The 18,437-nt window shown below is 51.2% G+C and overlaps 1 protein-coding gene and 1 non-coding gene across 3 annotated transcripts; one reads left to right on the forward strand and one right to left on the reverse strand.

Moving 5' to 3' along the window:
- Window positions 1–836: 836 nt before the first annotated feature.
- On the reverse strand, window positions 837–18,090 carry SELPLG (selectin P ligand). Of its 2 annotated transcripts, XM_043901539.1 has the most exons (3): window positions 16,116–18,090; window positions 3,018–3,128; window positions 837–2,835 (listed from the first exon to the last, which is right to left on the reverse strand). In XM_043901539.1, the coding sequence occupies exon 3, from the start codon at window positions 2,828–2,830 to the stop codon at window positions 1,451–1,453; it is 1,380 nt and encodes a 459-aa protein (XP_043757474.1). In that variant the 5' UTR covers window positions 2,831–2,835; window positions 3,018–3,128; window positions 16,116–18,090; the 3' UTR covers window positions 837–1,450. The 2 variants fall into 2 exon arrangements, with proteins under 2 accessions (XP_043757474.1, XP_043757473.1); XM_043901538.1 differs by lacking the exon at window positions 3,018–3,128 and having other exon boundaries at window positions 16,116–18,086.
- Window positions 18,059–18,165, forward strand: LOC122695748. The gene has a single exon (XR_006341504.1). It is a non-coding gene; the product is annotated as a U6 spliceosomal RNA (small nuclear RNA).
- Window positions 18,166–18,437: the final 272 nt, after the last annotated feature.

Here is an 18,437-nt window from a genome sequence, read left to right on the forward strand (position 1 = left end):
TCAGGACATCTGGTCACCCTACACTGAAGTCAGGGACAAGCTGACTTATAGAGCCTGACCCAGCCTGCTTCCTGTTTGTAAACAGTTTCAATAAAATTCAGCTAAACCCCTTTATCCATGATGCAGTCAACCGCGGCCTTCATGCCAGGATGCCAGAGTTGAGAAAATGCGACAGAGACCATGTGGGCTGCCAAACCTAAGATATTTATGATCTTGCCCTTTAAGAAAAAGTTTACCGGGCCCCAGACTCTCTATGCTGGAGAAGGAAATGGCAACCCACTCCAGTATCCTTGCCTGGAGAATCCCATGGACAGAGGAGCCTGCCGGGCTACAGTCCAGGGGGTCGCAGAGTCGGATATGACTGAAGCGACTTCATTTCACTTCTTCAAACTCTGTAAGACAGCCAGTCAGTTGTAGGAAGGCCTTGTGGGTTGTAGCCAGGCTCCCCCTGTGAGGAGGGGGCCACTGGGTGTTAAGGGGAGATGAGCCTCATGCAGAACAGAGAGAGGTCAGGGTGGGCTTCTGGGGTGCATGGCATTGATGTTTGGAGAGGGTATCTGGCAGAGATTCGGGGTGTGGGGGACCAAATTCTGTAGGCTTGAACTGTGTCATGGGTGACGCACCGGATAAAGTGGTTCCTGGGGCCAGTATTCTCTGCCCCTCGACAGCCTGAACCCCTGCCCCAGCGCCCAAGGATACACCGAGGTGCCCCCTGAAGTAACCCTAACAGCCTGTGCAGGGGGCTTCCTAAGGGGCCCGGGGCTGGGGCTGGGGGAACAGCCAAAGGACCCACTCCCCACCTGGAGGAGGCAGCTTGAAGCATTCATTCAGCCATCACTTGTTCACCAAACATTTACTGAGCATCTGCGCCATCCTGGACCCTGAGCTGGGCCCTGGGAGACCTCTGTGAGCACCTCAATCAAGGCCCCGGGGGGAGGCGAGGGAGGGCAGGATGGGGTTAGTCTGTCACTAGATGATAGCTTGGCGGTCCACAGAGTCCCCTAAGGAACATGCCCAGCCCCCACAACTCACTGTGGGTTTCCTGAGAGACACCCCCAAATGAGGGGGGCGGGGAATGACAGGAAATGAACTAAGGAATCCAGTTCATAGTGCCCCCTTCCTGTGCAGGGACCATAGCAACCAGAAGGGAACGTTAGCGGGCATGGCGGCAGGGAACTGACTCTGAGTCCTCCTGGGGAAGGGAGGCGTTAGAGGGAGCCCGGGACACACGGGGGCTGGGCAGGGAGCTGGAGGGGCCGTCTGCAGCCTCTCCTGGAGGTTCTGCTTGCCAGGCCTGCTTCGGTGCCTGGACCCCGGCTGCTCTCAGTCCTGTGGATGGCGGCCCAGGTCCCCGCCCAGAAGATTCCAGTCTCCAGGGGTATCTGAGGAAGCCCCACCCGCAGCTTAGAGCCTCGGCATGGGGCATGGGCCGTGGCTCAGCAGCCAGGAGCTAAGGGAGGAAGCTGCGCAGGGTGAGGTCATCCCCTTCGCGGTTGCCCCCCGGCCCCACCTTCCGGCCCTGGTCCTTGGCCTTGGGCAGGTCCCCATTGGGCGTGGGAGCAGGCCCCTCGCCCCCCTCGGGCAGCAGAGACGAGATGCAGACCATCTCACTGGGGGAGTAATCGCGTACGGGGTACAGGTGGCTCTTGCGGGAGAGGCGGATGGCCAGCACCACGGTGCACACGAGGAAGATGGTGGCCAGCAGGGCCAGGATGAGGATGGCCAGCAGACACTGCTTCACGGGGCCCGGGTCTGGCAGGCTCTCTGGGGAGGCCGGGGCCACAGAGCTCCAGGGGAAAAGGCTCTGACCTTTGTTCCCAGTGAAGGCCTCAAACCAGTTGCCAGCTGCCACAGTGGTGCCCTTGGGAGTATCAGAGGCCACAGGAAGGGCTGTGGTTAGGCCCCTCGTGGTAGCAGGTCTCGTGGGCAGGGCCTGCACAGTGGTTGGATCTGTGGGCAGGGCCAGCATGGTAGTGGGCTCCCTGAAAGGGGCTGCTGTGGTGGCCGGTTCTGTGGACAGAGTCTCTATGACTTTGGATTCCATGGACAGGGCCTCTGTGACTGTAGGTTCCGTGGACAGGACCTCTGTGGGCACAGGACCCGTGGACAGGGCCTCTGTGGCCGCAGGGTCTGTGGACAGGGCCTCTGTGGCTATGGGATCCATGGACAGGGCCTCTGTGGCCACAGGGCCCATGGACATGGCCTCTGTGGCCGCAGGGTCCGTGGACAGGGCCTCTGTGGCCGCAGGGTCCGTGGACAGGGCCTCTGTGGCCGCGGGACCCGTGGACAGGGCCTCTGTGGCTGTGGGTTCTGTGGACAATGCCTCTGTGGCCACAGGGTCCGTGGACAGGGCCTCTGTGGCCGTGGGGTCCGTGGACAGGGCCTCTGTGACTGCAGCCAACTCTGTGGATAGATCCTTCATTTTGGGAGGGATTTCAGTGACCAGTTCTCTGGTCAGAGGGACCAGTGTGACCAGTTCTGTGCTCAGGTTCTTGGTGGTTGCCCCTGTGGCACTCAGGACAGCAGAGTCCCTTGTGGACACCTCCAGAATGAATGACTCAGGTGTCGTAGGCCCTGCAGGCTCTCTCTGCCCCAGCGTTGCTACCATAGGCAGAAACTTGGGGGCCTCGGTGCCACTGTCAAGCATCTCTGGAGGGTCTGTTTCTGCTGTATAGTCATATTCTGGATCATAGTCTTCCAGGTCTCTCCAGTCACCACCTGGGTATGGGGGGTCTGGGGCCTTCACAGATTCGTTCTTGCTGGTCTCCCGCAGCTGGAGGCTGCTGCCAGGGCCCAGCAGGACCACCAACAGCAGGAGTTGCAGAGACATGGCACCTGGAGGGGGGACATGGACAACGGGACGTCAGGACAGCTACACTCCTGGGCCCACCAAGCGCCCTTGACCGTGACCCTGAGCAGCCACCGCTGGTAACACGTCTGGTCTGGGGCATCCTCACCACCCAGCACATGCCTGGGGCACAGAAGCCCCTCCACAGATAGCAGCCATTACTACTTACCAGCACCAATGAATCCATCTGGGGGCGCTCTTCAACTCCCTTGACCCAGTGCACAGAAATGTATTAATAGTTTCCTCAGACCTCTCTGGTGGTCCATGGTTAAGAATTCACCTGCCAGTGCAGGAGACATAGGTTCAATCCCTGGTCTGGGAAGATTCCACGTGCCACTGGGCAACTCAGCCTGCACACCACACCTGCTGAACCTGTGCTCCAGAGCCCCTGAGCGACAGCTACAGAGCCTATGCTCCACATCTATGGAAGCCTGAGTGCCACAGAGCCTGTGCTCTGCAACAGAAGAAGCCGCCACAACGAGAAGCCTATGCCCGCAACTAGAGAGCAGGCCCCCATTGGCCAAAACTAGAGAAAGTCCATGTGCAGCAGCGAAGACCCAGTGCAGTGTGGACAAGACTGAGGTATAGAAAGGTAACATTAGACCTTCTAGTTATATGAACTTCTGTGCCACTTAACTTCTATTTCTGTACACATTTACAGTGTCTCATGAACACAGCAGTACCTGTGTACAATTCATCAATAGATCAATGTACCTATCTTGTCCACCAATGGGGTCCATGAGCAAGAGTTTGGTGACCACGGGACGACAGGATAAAGATGCTCGTTTGGCCCTCTGAGGCCTCTTGGAGTCTGATGCTGATTCCTCTCTCTGCATCCCTCTGTTCCAGTTTCCCTTATCTTGGCTCCCATCCCACACAACCCTGGCCTGTCCCTCAGATTCTCAGTCTCCTCATCCTTTCTCAATGTGTTGGCTTGATCCAGTTCCCTTTGGCTAGGTCCTCGCTTACCTGTTGGGAATGATAGCACCTACCCGTAGACTATTGTGAGGATAAAATGAGGTGATACCTCCAGAGCCTTTAGCATTTTGCTCCCATCTCCAGCTCCTGCAAATATCAGCTACTGTGGTTCTTTCAGTAAATCTATCCTGTAAGTCCTCAGGGGCCCAGAGCCATCTACTGCTCCATCTGGGGCCAGGAGAAAAACTCAAATCTGTTGTGAACAGCCTGTCCTCAGTGAGCTGACAGTCATCTCATTTGCCTGTGGGTAGCAAAGGCGATTGTCTTCGTATCACCCCTCAGCCTCCTGACCAGGGAGACAGAAAGGGCAGTGCCTCTCCCTGTGGCCATCTGATTGGTCTTTCTTCTTGGCCTTGTGAACACTCATGCCTCCTGGGTTTCTCTCTCTCCCCTTATTCTCCCCCTGGCAGTGGCTGGTATTTGTGGGATTCAAAATCTTGCAGCTGAGAATCCTGTGGTGACCAACAGCTGTGTTTTGGGGTGAGATTCCTCGATTCCCTGACATAGTACCCTTCAGCAGTATGCAATCCAAGGTACTGTGGAAGGGGCCAGGTTGTGATCCCCAAGATGGGCTTTCCCCCCAACCCACCCCTGCACACAGAGGCAGCCCAGGGCAGAGGAGAGACCGCTAAGCTGCTGTGTAACCTGAGCAGATTGCGTCACCAAGTCTGAGCCTCAGTTTCCTCATCTGTAAGATGGGCGGCATTGTCTCAAAGAGGAGAACGGAATGACATGCTGCAGGAAGGTCCCCTGATGCTGGCACCTAGCAGGAGGCTACGGACAGAGGGGCAGAGAGGATGAGGGGTGCCTCTGACTCAGGAGGGTACAGAGGTGGCGACCTCCCTACCTCCCCACATTAGGGAAGCTGCAAAGACCTGTGTGAGAGCAGAGACCTCCCTGCCTGTTTGGGATGCAACAGGGAACACTGGGAAAAGCCAGTATCTCCCTTCCTGGGAGTAAGCTGACCAGCTCATTCCAGAGTGGAGCAGAGCCTGGATAATTTCCAATACTTTTCCTTGTGATTTTTTTTCAGTTGGAGTATAGTTGATTTTACAATGTTGGGTTAGTTTCAGGTCTACAGCAACGTGATTCCAGTATATATTTATTGATACCTCTATCTACTTTTTCAAACTATTTTCTCATTTATTCAATACCTTTCCTTGTACATCACGTAATTCAGAGAAGAGCGCAGTTGTTCATCATTTGTTGAATGACTATAACTCACTCACAGACCCTCTGCTTCCAGACTCAACCCAACCTCTCACATGTTAGTTAAAATTACGATGGTTTCTAAAATGCCAGTCTGATCTTATCTTAAAATAATTTCTTAAACTAAATGATGATATTTGCACCAGACACATCTGGCTCTCACAGATACCCTCATTTTGTTGAGGAGGGATGAAGCTCAGAGAGGTAGAGCGACTTGCCCAAAGACACACAGCTGCCAAGCCACAGAGACAAGATTTGAAGCTAGCGAGAACTCAGGAAGGCTTTGTGGAGAGAGACCTAACCTAGCTGAGAGGGCAGAAGGAGCAAAGGCTTGGAACACAGCTTAGCTTGGTGGGTTTGTGCCTGCCACTGGGGACCCAGTGAGGAGAGGGAGGGCAAAGAAAGAATCAGGAGGAATCTGATTCTGATTCAAGGCCGTAACACCCAGAAAGGTCGGTGCTCTCTGTACTGGGTACTATGCAGGGCATGAGATTGAGAGCACAGATTTTGAGGCCCAACAAAAGGATGTTCAAGTCTCAGCTCTGTCCCTTACAAGTGAAATCACCTTGACTCAGATCTTTGCCTTTCTGAGCCTCAGTTTCATCACCCGTAAAATGGGAACAACAAATGCCACCCATCTCATAGGGCTGTGGGGAGAATGCAATGAGATAATGAATTCAAAAACGCCAGCTCACAGCTCGTGCTAAATAAGGGTGTCATTCAAATGTGCACACACACACATTCTTTGCCTCTGAATTTGCCTTTGGGAGGCAGACATTCTTTGCATCTCAGGAAAGAGTACATGGCCTAATCTTGGCCCCACTTTCCTGACGGCAGGGGACTTTAGGAAGACGCCCTATTTAGGACATATTGCATAACTATGAGCTTGGGCACTGCCCCCACTTGGGTAGTTCTCGGTTCCTGGAAGGCCGAGCTCTTAGCCACTTCCTGGAAGCAGAAAGGGAGAAACAAACACAGAAGACCCAGCCCACCAGCCCCTGGGTCAGGGAGGTACCTGGGTGAGTCAGGGAGGATGGGAGGGTACCGTGGAAGGGGCCAGGTTGTGGTCCCCAAGCTGGGCTCTCCCCCTGCACCCACCCCTGCACACAGAGGCGGCCTGGGGTGGGAGAGACCGCTGAGCTGCTGTGTAACCTGAGCAGATTGCGTCACCAAGTCTGAGCCTCAGTTTCCTCATCTGTAAGATGGGCGGCATTGTCTCAAAGAGGAGAACGGAATGACATGCTGCAGGAAGGTCCCCTGATGCTGGCATCCAGCAGGGGGCTACGGACAGAGGAGCAGAGGAGATGGGGAGGCCTCTTGACTCAGGGAGGGTACGGAGGTGGTGACCTCCCTACCTCCCCACATTAGGGAAGCTGCAAAGACCTGTGTGAGAGCAGAGACCTCCCTGCCTGTTCGGGATGCAACAGGGAGCACTAGGAAAAGCCAGTGCCTCCCTGCCTGGGCCTAAGCCGACCGTCTCATCCCAAATGTTCCCAGCGCTAGCACTGACCATCCCTCGTCCCCATCTGTCTCAGGCAACCCAGGACCCTGAGGCCTGCCACACTGTGAGCTTCAAGGGGAAGGTTACCGGGGACACAGCGGCCTGCAACCAGGCTGCAGCTGGGCAGGCCTCACCCATATGACGGAAACCCACACGGTTCCCAGAGGCTCTGTGACTCAAAGAGCCTCACCGGTAACAAGGAGTGGAGCAGAGTGTAAGCACCATCTATGGCAGGTAGGATAATGACTTTCATCTTTGCTAGGACACGTGTATTGTACCCTAACGAAAACAAGGCGGTATAAACCCCCCACTGTGGATGGGTCGTTTCACTACCTCATCATCTGGGGTGCTCGTTCGTCTTCCCCCCAGCGCTGGCCGCTCTGGTTCCTGTTACACAGATTAGGGAAGCAAGGCTGAGGGCAATGAAGCCATTACCCTCAGCCCCCAGCTTTTGCCTCTTCTCTCCTCTGATGGCAGGAAAACAGTCACTTACCACCAGAGAGGGATGGGCGAGGCACAGAGAGGGGCAGAGAGATGCCACATCCTATTTGTCTTGTCGCTTGCCCGACGGAGGCGGTCAGACACTGCCCGTTTCCTTCCACCCTAAACTGGGGTACTTCTGCCTGAGCCCCACTCAGGCAGTGTAGACTAGCGAGCTGCCAGGAGGCACCCCCCACCCCCACCCCACCAAGCTCTGCACGGCTGCCCTGGACCACTCAGGAAAGACGTTCCTGGGACTCAAAAAGTTTGGGACCTCCCATCTGGAATCCTGAATCCCAGCATTAAAAAGCTTGAAATTTGAGGATCCGAAAGATGGAGCATCTCAGGGTGTGGGTTGAGCAGCCTCAAGAGAGAGGATCCAGTGGAGGCCCAGGTGTCCCCCTCCGCCAGATCCAAGCTCAGGTCTGAGTGCTGTTGGACTGGACATGTGACCAGGCAGGACCCTATGGGGCCTTCCTAGGACAGACCCCACCCCCACCCCCGCCCACATATCCTTTGCTTTAGCTCCTCCCTGAAGTACCTAGATAACAGTATCTGCTGCACATTTCCTGAGCTGTTTTACAGATGCTAACCTTTCCCCCACCAGGTGGATGAACACGTAGCCCCCAGACCTGGCACCCGAGGATTGATGATGTTAACCCCTGTGATGCTGCCCTGTTACCTAACCATCAACCAATCAGAATTGTCCAACGCTCCTCCTTCCCTCATCTGGCCTTTAAAAATGCTTTGTAGGACTTCCTCCGTGGTCCAGTGGTTAAGACTTCTCCTTTCAAAGCAGGGGCTGTGGGTTCGATCCTTGGAGAGCTAAGATCCCACATGCCTTGCAGCCAGAAAAATAAAAAAATAGAAATAGAAGCATACATTGTAACAAGTTCAATAAAGACTTTAAATATGGTCCACATCAAAAAAGATCTTTAACAAAGAAATGCTTTGCAAAGGCTCATAGGGGAGTTCTAGCTTTTTGAGCCCTAGCTGTCCTAGATTCCTTATCTGTTACCCTGCAATAAACAGCCTTTTCCTCCCCCACAACATGGTGTCAGTAGATTGGCTTGACTGCACGCAAGTGAGTGGACCCCAGTTTTGGTAACAGATAGGCTCTGGCCCCGCTCAGGATCAAATCCAGCATCAAACCAGATCCAGTCCCACCTCTGTCATGTACAAGCTGTGTGACCTTGGGCAACTGAACCCACCTCTCTGAGCCATGAGTTCTTTATCTGAAATACAAGATTCCAGTAGTGCCTATGCTTTGTGGGGTTGTTATGGGTTGAAGTGAGCTGGTCCGGGTTGAACATTTAGTATCTGGTAGGCGCTCACTCAAGGCCAGCTGTTGTCATTGTCATTCTGCGTGACATAAGGTCATATCCCTGAAAAACCTGCAACCCTGGGGCAGCTGCAACACACTTCGGACCTTGTTAGTCAGAGAGAGCCAGGGCCAGAAGCCCCAGAAGCCTGGGTAGTATACACAGCCTCAGTCTCCTGTGGCTTGTGAATCACATGTGTCCAGTGTAGACAATGCCCTGGGTACTGTTCTAAGAGCTATGCATGAATTACTAGCTCACTCGGGCCCCACAACCTCCTCATGTTAACTCCATGTGAAATATGGGGAAACTGAGGCTCACTTGGTGCTTAGAAGCACATGGCCAGTAAGAGAAGGAGCAGGAATTTGAACCTGGGTGGTCTTGCTCCAGAGCCCACCTCACAGTCACAGCTCCGTACCACCTGTGAACCAGGCGTGGACCATCTCCAGAGCCAGAATAAATGCTGCTTCCTCCAAGAAGCCCTCACAGATTGCCCAGCATGATTAGTCCGGTCGTTTAAACCTTTTTAAAAAAATGCTTGTTTACTTTCAAAACATTCATTCCCATCAGCCCATAAACGCTAAATAGGAACCAGAGACCCTTATGACTCGTGCTACATGCCCAGGGCTTAGCCGACAGACAGGTGCTTGGTAAGCGCTGTGATATTGGTCCATTGGAGTACGGGCAGCATGGCCGGCCACCTCCATCAGATCACAGGTCTCCAGTGAATGCCCAGTCCCCACAGGCCTGGCATCCTGGCGGCTCATTAAAGGCATGTTGCAGGAGTGGACACCAAAGTGAGGCCCGGCAACAGGCTCACAACTGCACAGGACGTGCCGTCTACAGGCTTTTGGCCTCACATTTGTCATCCTGCACTTCCCAACCTTTTCTTATCAATGACCCCAGTCCCATCAGGAGCCTTTCCAGACATTACCACATGCTCAGTTGCTTCAGCTGTGTACGACTCTTTGCGACCCCATGGACCATAGTCCGCTAGGCTCCTCTGCCCATGGAGTTCTCCAGGTGAGAATACTGGAGTGGGTAGAAGGGCTTCCTTGGTGGCTCAGACAGTAAAGAATCTGCCTGCAATGCAGCAGACCCGGATTCAATCCCTGGGTCAGGAAGATCCCCTGGAGAATTCCATGGACAAAGGAGCTTGGTCGGTTACAATCCATGGGGTCACAAAGAGTACGATGCGACTGAGTGACTAACACTTTCATTTTTTTTCATAGCTGTTGAATGTTATATGGACCTTTACAGGCACACAAACCATAGTGACATCTAAGGATTTTTTTTTGCCTTCCTCTCATCCTCCAAAAAACCCAACTCTTGGAACTTCCCCAGTGGTTTTAGTGGTGAGGACTCCAACCCAATGCAAGCAGCATGGGTTCAATCCTTGTTGGGGAACTAAGATCCCACACGCCCCTCCAGTGTGGACAAAAAATGGACAAAAAAAAAAAAAAAACAACACTCAAGTCTCAAGTGTCGTACCCAGATTTGCTGGCCTGGTAACAGAGGAGGTGAGGTCCTTCCACAAATGAAGTCACTGAGACCTACACTTGGTTTTAGTTTAAGAACTGACAATTTTCAGAGGGTATCTGTAGACAGACAGACGGACCAGCACACGGACACACATACACACCAGCCATCCTGTAACAGAAGAACAAGCCTGACTCCATCTTGTCTGCCTTTAATAGATGGGGAATGTTTCCAAAAAGAGTCCTCTGGGGGTGCATTTTGGGTAAGTGAGAGGTCTGATTATAGCCATGAACCCATGACTAAGAGGAAGAGGACATTTTATTGTAATGATGCAGGGCCACCTAACAGCAGAACCTATTAGGATCTGAGAAACCCTGGCCTTTGGATGGCTCTCTAAATTACAATACAATAGTGAAATTGGAGCCATTCTGTGAAGAAGTGGGGAAGAAGGATAAAATCCCCTCTGAGCAAGCAATTACATCGGGATGAGAAAAGTCCTACAGTTGTTGCCTTACACAGGCTATTCAAAGGCTTGAAAAGAAGCCCGAGGGAAAACCTGTCACACGGGAAGAAAAGGAAAGCATCGAGATTGAAGCCACGTTGCTCCAGACCTTACGTGCTCCTCTGGCCGAGCTGGCTGTCCCAGCCACTCCAGCCACTATGCCAACATATCCACTCCTCCCACTGCCTCCCGTTCTTCTTGCTCCAGCGCCACTTCCCAACACCAGGGCTCAGGAAGTGATTGGACTGGTTCCCTCTCCTTAGGGGGATCAGTTAGCTTCCTGGGCACCGGAACCTGATCTGGTGTCACTCTCCAAGACCCAACAGGGCACCCAACTTGGACTGGGAGCCACTCCCAGAGCAGGGCAATTACCCCATAGAAGGCATAAGTGAAAAAGGCCAGGTGGCTGGGTTTCTATGGATGCACAGACCCTTCTCAGCCTTGGATTTGTTTAATTGGACAACCCTCCTTATAGGGAGGATCCTTTCTGAATGACAGAATTGTTTTGCTACCCATCAACCAACCTTCTAGAACAGACATACACAGTCTTCTCAATATGATCTTCATAGGAGATGAAAGGAGAATGGTCACTGATCAGGCCAGGGAAGAAGCATACCAGCTCCACCTAATGGACCCAAATGGTACACCCAAAGCCCACTTGGCAGCACCCACAGCTGAACCAAACTGGGAGCCTTAGTCGGGGAGCAATGTCCGTTTTTGCTTGTTTTTGGCCATGCCGCACAGCATGTGGATCTTCGTTCCCCAACCAGAGATCAAACCCGGAGCCACCGAAGTGAAACACTGAGTCCTAGCCACTGAACCCCCAAGGAATCCCCGATGCCCTTATTAGAGCACTACCGTACGTGCGTCTTGGCAGGGCTTCAAGAAGGGGTCCCAAAACGAGAGTTTCAAAAAAAGTTCAAGAGATTCAGCACAAATCAAAGGAAGACCCCTCTAAATTTGGGGGAAGAATTTATCAGACTTTATAAAGATGCAGATCCCGAGGGCCCTGAAAATACTAGAAAGGTAAATGCAAACCTTATGGGGCAAACTGCCCCAGGAATCAGGAGAAAGTCATAAAAATTAGGCGGTGCGTTTAGAAGGAATCTTTCTCAGTTGGTAGACATTGCTTTTGAGGTATTCAAAAGTAGAGGACACAGACGAAAGAAGACCAAGGGGAAATGCTATTTTTCTAACGGCTCTGTTGGGTTCCTGGAAGACAGGAGGCTCTAAGAAAGGTAAGCCAGCACTTCGTACGAAATAATGGACTTACTGTAAAGAGAGAGGACACTGGGGAAGAGAATGCCTGAAATTAAAGAAAAAGAGGGCTAAAGACATGGAAGCAAGCTAAATGTTCATTGACAAATGAATGGATAAAGAAGATGTGGTGTGTACATGTGTATATATACATACACACATAAAAAGGAATGCATTTGAGTCAGTTCTAATGAGGTGGATGAGCCTAGAACCTATTATACAGAGTGAAGTGAGTCAGAAAGAGAAAGATGGATACCATATTCTAACACATATATACGGAATCTAGAAAAATGGCATGGAAGAATTGATTTACAGGGCAGAAATGGAGAAGCAGACATAGAGAACAGACTTATGGACATGGGGAGGGGGAGGAGAGGGTGAAATGTATGGAAAGAGTAACATGGAAACTTATATTACCGTATGTAAAATAGACAGCCAATGGGAATTTGCCCTGTGGCTCACGAAACTCAAGCAGGGGCTCTGTATCAACCTAGGGGGGTGGGATGGGGAGGGAGGTGGGAGGGAGCTTCAAAAGGGAGGGGATATATGTGTACCTACGGCTGATTCATGTGGAGGCTTGACAGAAAACAGCAAAATTCTGTACAGCAATTATCCTTCAATAAAAATAAATTACTTAAAAAAAAAAGATGTGGTGTGTACATGTGTATGTATACATACACACATACACAATGGAATACTACTCACCCATTAAAAAAGAACAAAATAACGCCAGTTGTAACAATATGCATGAACCTAGAGATTATCATACTGAGTGAGGTAAGCTATATAGAGAAAGAAAAATATATCATTTATTTGTGGAATCTCAAAAAAAGATACAAAATAACCTTTTTATAAAACAGAAATAGACCCACGGATATAGAAAACAAATCTATCGTTACTAAAGGGAAAGGGGGTTGGGAAGGAATAAGAATATGCAATTAACATTTATATACACTGCTATATATAAAATAAACAACAAGAAACTACTGTGTAGTACAGAGAACTATACTCAGTATTTTGTAATAACCTATATGGGAAAAGAATCTGAAAAAGGATATAGACAAATATATGTATAACTGAATCACTGTATTATATACGTGAAAATAACACAACATTGTAAACCAACTATACTTCAATTAAAAAAATTTTTTTAAAGGAGGGCTAGAAATGGGTAGGGAAGGATAGGAGTGGGGCCTATCAGATGGTAGAGAGGGAAGAATATTCAGATGATGAATGAAGAGGCCTGGGGCTCCTCTGGATTTACAACACTCAATTCAAATATCCCCACAGGAGCCCTGGGTAAAATTGACAGTGAATAGCAAACTGGTTGATTTTCTGGTAGACAGGGGGGAAGCGAACTCCATGCTAAACCCTCAGTTCAGTCTTTGAAAAGACCCCGATGCTGGGAAAGATTGAAGGCGGGAGGAGGCGGGACGACAGAGGATGAGATGGTGGGATGGCATCACCGACTCAATGGACATGAGTTTGAGTTAAACTCTGGGAGCTGGTGATGGACAGGGAAGCCTGGTGTGCTGCAGTCCATGGGGTTGCAAAGAGTCGGACATGACTGAGCAACTGAACTGAATTGAAACCCTCAGTTAGCACAGAGAACCTCCCAGTCTACCCCAGTCACTGGGGTGTCAGGGGAAGTACAGAGGTGATCATTTTCACAACCACTGGAATGCCAACTAGGAAATCTGATATTAAAATATAGTTTCTTGTACATGCCTGAATTCCCTATCCTCATCCTGGGCCGAGATCACCTCTGTAAACTAAATGTTCAAGTGACTTTTTCGACAGGACCACTAGATATCAGAGTCCCACCGAAACATGCTTTGAAACCTACCGAGGGCTCTCCTAGAAAACTCAGAAAAATGGACAGAACTTAGATGATCTCCCTGAGGTTTACAGAAAGGTAAGACCAGAAATATGGGCCAATGGCATCCCAAGAAAGGCAAATTATCCCCCAATCTGTATTGCCTAACACCAGAGTGACAACGTGCTTGCTTTTATCTACAAATATAAGCCAACAAGTATCATATTGATTGGAAACTATTCACGTACCTGGGGATAAGGCCTTGCCAGTTGCCCTGCAATGGATTAGACTGGTTCCCAGAAGCAAGCTTAAATTAAGCCCTTTTGAAATATTGGATTCCTGGTGTCTGCCTGACCAGGAGAATCTGTAGCCAATAGGTCCACAGACTCGGCCTTGCAATCCATTAGATCTTAAGTTGCTGTTTCAAGTCAGCCTCGTACCATATAAGTAATGAGGACTTCACTCTCTCATGTCACTGGTACTTGTTGGAAAGAAATGCTTTAATCAAGTTCTGTCCAAGTGTGGCCAACAGGGGAAATATACAAAGATAGCACATGGCAGAGCAGCCTCGGTGCCCTCAACTGCTAGAGTTTATATATATGTAAAGTGGAATTATACACACACACACACACATGTGTGTGTTCAAGTGCTCATCTAAGTGTGCATACATGCTCACTCAGTGGTGTCCAACTCTTTGTGACCCTATGGACTGTAACCTGCCAGGTTCCTCTGTCCATGGGATTCTCCAAGTGAGAGAACTGGAGAAGGTTGCCATTTCTTCCTCCAAGGGATCTTCCTGACCCAGAAATCAAACCCAAGGCTCCTTCAGGTTCTGCATTGGCAGGCTGAGCCACCTGGGAAGTCTGCTTGTCTAAGTGTGACAGAACTGTAAAAAGGCGGGGCAGTGTCCTCATAATGCAAACTGCTTATGCTCAACGAATTGGGAATACTTTCAAGTTGATAGATTCCATTCCACCCTCACTCCTTCCTTGCCTCTGTTCAGCAGGAAGTAGCCAGAGCGATCGTTTACCCGACCCTCCCCCATCCCCCACCCTTCCCCCACCTTCCCCACCCCCACCACTGCCAACACTGTGGAATGGACATTGACAGTAGGGAACTGTAACAGAGAAGAACAGACCTGACTCCATGTTAGATCTATCCCTTTAGCTCTAACCTTTGTATTTTGTTGCCTCTGGTTAGGCCTTCTGGCTCTGCACTTTTGTAAAGAAAAAAAAGTGTCACCTATAGCCAGAAATACACATAATACTGTGTCTCAAGGCTCTGCCTCCCAGACTTGACCTTTAAAGGTATAACACTTTTCCATTCATATAGAGACTAAAAAGTTGCTGAACAGAAAATAATTGTCTTGTTAGAAGTTTACAGGAACACTGTGACCAGAACTATTGTGGACAGTTGCAAGAACAAAGGATTCCAACTCCAAGAAGTTTGCTTCAACCAGCCACCCCACCCCTCCTCTTTTAGTATAAAAGAAGCCTGGATCCTAACTCAGGCAAGATGGTTCTTTGGGACACCAGTGGGCCATCTTCTCAGTCAACTGGCTTTCCGGATAAAGTTGCTCTTGCTTGTACCAACACCTTGTCTCTCGATGGAGTGTCCTGTCCTGCAGTGAGCAGCACAAGCAGTAACAATGCTATTTCCTTCTAGCCAGAGGCCACACCCACCATCTGCCTGCTCCAGCTCAGCAAAAGGAGGCCGAGAGACCAAAATCTGGGATCTCTGTGGGCTCCACGAGGGTCCGGTGACCAGATGGGGCCGCCACAAGTGCAAGCCTGGCCACCTCCCAGCCGTGCTGCCATGGGCAGCTGCCTCACCCCTCTGAGCCTTGGTTTCTTCATCTGTTAAAAGGGGGCACAGAGTTCTCAGATGACTCCCTGACCCCTCTGAAGGCTGAGGCTCCCAGGCAGTGCTCACCCTGCAGCCCAGCCCATTCTGCTCAGTTTCAGCCTCCCCTGTCTGCCGGCCAAGCCCTGCGACCGTGCAGGGTGTGGCCTGCCTGAGGCAAGGGGAGCCACATTCCGAGAAAAAAAGAATTCCAGGCAGCCAGCGCCTACCCACCCTGACCCTCTCCTTGTCTCTGTGTATGTGTGTGTACAGGGGACAGTGCTTGAGCCACCAGCCCCCCACCATCCCTATATGCCCCCTAAAGCACTCCAGACACAAAACAGGAATATTCTCATCATTACTCTGACTTTCTCTTTTGCTAGCAGTAGTTTCTTAATTCTAACATTTTAATTATTTGTTGTGCACACGCATCCCTTCCTCAGTCCTATAAAAATGTGAAGAACACAGATTTGAAAAATGCTATTTTAAATGGATCCACAGCTTGAGCAAATCCCTTCTCTGGGCCTTGGTTTCCCACCCATGAAGGGGTAGGATGATTTTTAGGGAAACATTCCTGATTTCTCCATTAAAAAAAAAAATTCACAGTAACCCCCAAGCCGGCAGCTGCTGGCAAAACTAGTGGGAAGGGACGGATGGAAGTTGAGGTGGGTAGGACCCAGAAGAGACAGCAGAATAAAGCTATGAACTCTAGGCACACCTCAATCCCGAGTGCCCAGAGTGCTGGGACGCCCTTTGCAGGGGCTGCAGCTCAGGCCCTGCCCGGGACTGGCCCCCAGCCTGCCCTTGTCTGTCAGGCAGGCCTGCTGGCCCCTGGGGACTCCACCACCCAGCCACTCCCCGTGGTTTTGCAAGCTGGCACCTACCGTGCTCAGCAGACCATGGGACAGCCGCCTCGTGGGCCCAGGAGAAGTGGTTCCTCTGCTTCAGCGACGAGGACCCAGCCTGTGCTGCCAGGCCCGGCTGTGGCACCCCTGCCGTGGTCTCGGATCGCGCCAACCCCCAACGGCCGTGTGTAAAAGAAGGAAGCGAGAGTGTGGTTACTCAAAGCCACGTGACAGCCCACACCCCCTTGTTTGTGACAGCTTCAGGGACGCTGATCAAGCCTGGTGGGGAGTGGGAGACAGGGCCCCGCGGAGTCTGAGGTCACTCTCGGGTTCCTGTAACCATGAAAACACCTAGAACCACGTGGGAACTTGTGGCGGAGGTTGTTGGGAGGAGGCTCCAGTTGAGAAAGGCCACGGTATTACTCCACGGGGATGGAGGGTGGGGGTGAGAAGGCACCCCGCCCTGGAAGGGAGGGATTGACCAGATGCAAAGGGGGATGGGTCTCGATTCTTGGCCAAGAAAAGAATTGGGGGTGGGGGAGATTCAAATCACAGATCTTCTTGAGCTTTGCAAATCAAATGCAACCATTCTTTGGAGATCCAAGAATCTCTCAAAGGTGCCCAAGTGGTCCTTTTAGCTGCAATCAAGAACCTCTCTGGGGAGACAGACTGCAAAATCCATAAGGGCAGGTTCTGCCTGTTTTATTTCTCTTTCCTGTTTTGGTTCTTTAGCCAACTCTGACACCCCATCATCTTTGCTCTGAGACCCTAAGGCAAGTAACTCTGGGCTCTGGCCTTCTTGTGGCTGTTCATCTGATGAGGAAGCCAGCAAGTAAACAAGTAAACAGATCATTAGGACAGAGTGGTGTGGTCATGTCACCCCCGGGTAAGCCAGGGAGGGGCCCCAAACCTACCCTGCGCAGGGGAGGGAGTTGACACGAGGCTCTTCCAAGGAGAAGTGACCACTGAGATGACAAGTAGCCGAGGGAGAAGGCAACATCCCAAGGAGAGTGTAGAGCATCAGCCCAGGTTGGGAGGCCTGAGAATGCACAGACTCTCAAGGAAGGCAAGGGACAGGGAGGGCTGCCTTCCAGGGCCTGGCCAGGGCCTTTGTGTTAATACAAGGTGGGGCTCGGGACACTTGCTCACAGAGGACCACACATCCTGGCTTGTTGTCTTAAACTGAAAATCAGAGCCCCCGTGGGTGTTCACATGACAGAACCTTGATGGCTTTAGGAAGCTACAGCCAGAAGGGGACCCAAACACACTCAGTCTGTACAGGCAGGGAACCTGAAGCCCCCAAAGAAGAAGGGAGACACTCAGAGATTCTTGCTCCTCCCCAGCAGGTGTGGGAACAGCCAGCCCTCATGCGCAGGGGCTGAGAAACTCTGAATGCCTTACCCAGGGGAGGAAGGCCATGCCCTGATCATAAGCATCTCAGATATTAATACATCTCTTCGGGCCCGGCTTCACAAGCCCATTGGAGGTGGGACAGTCCCTCTGCTAGGCTCCGCCCCAGATGTCCACCTCAAACCCCAGGTCATCCCAAACCAGAGCCCATCACCTGGCCCCACAGGTGTGAAGTCAATGACGATTTCCTCAAGACGCAGAGGTCAAGGGAACAGCGCAAGCCAGGAGTCAGAGACCTGTGTGACCCCAGGGTGCCTTTCCCCATCCAGGTCCTGGTGCTTGATCCATAAAACAGGAAGCCCTCCAAAGATGGAAGTTTGTCCTAGAACTAGGGGTGGATGCTAATGGCCAAGTCAGAGAGACAGGAGGATGGCTCTGATGGGAACGAACAATGGGGCAATTGCCCACCAGCGGGGTGGACAGGGGAGCAGCCCTGACTTTGCAGCAGGAAAGACCCTGTGAGAGTTAGGCTCTAGGATGACAGTCTACACAGAGTGTGATCAACGATGCAGGCCATTTGGAACTAAAGGAGCTCCTGGGATGTGGGACTTTTAGTGTTAAACCTGAATCAGGTGCTCGCTTCGGCAGCACATATACTAAAATTGGAACGATACAGAGAAGATTAGCATGGCCCTTGCGCAAGGATGACACGCAAATTCGTGAAGCGTTCCATATTTTTCTGAGGAGACCAGATCTGAAAGAGACATGTGCACCCCAATGTTCATCGCAGCACTATTTATAATAGCCAGGACATGGAAGCAACCTAGATGCCCATCAGCAGACGAATGGATAAGGAAGCTGTGGTACATATACACCATGGAACATTACTCAGCCATTAAAAAGAATTCATTTGAATCAGTTCTAATGAGATGGATGAAACTGGAGCCCATTATACAGAGTGAAGTAAGCCAGAAAGATAAAGATCATTACAGCATACTAACACATATATAT

The sequence above is a fragment of the Cervus elaphus genome, chromosome 5 (assembly GCF_910594005.1).
Source record: "Cervus elaphus chromosome 5, mCerEla1.1, whole genome shotgun sequence".
Lineage (NCBI taxonomy): Eukaryota > Metazoa > Chordata > Mammalia > Artiodactyla > Cervidae > Cervus > Cervus elaphus.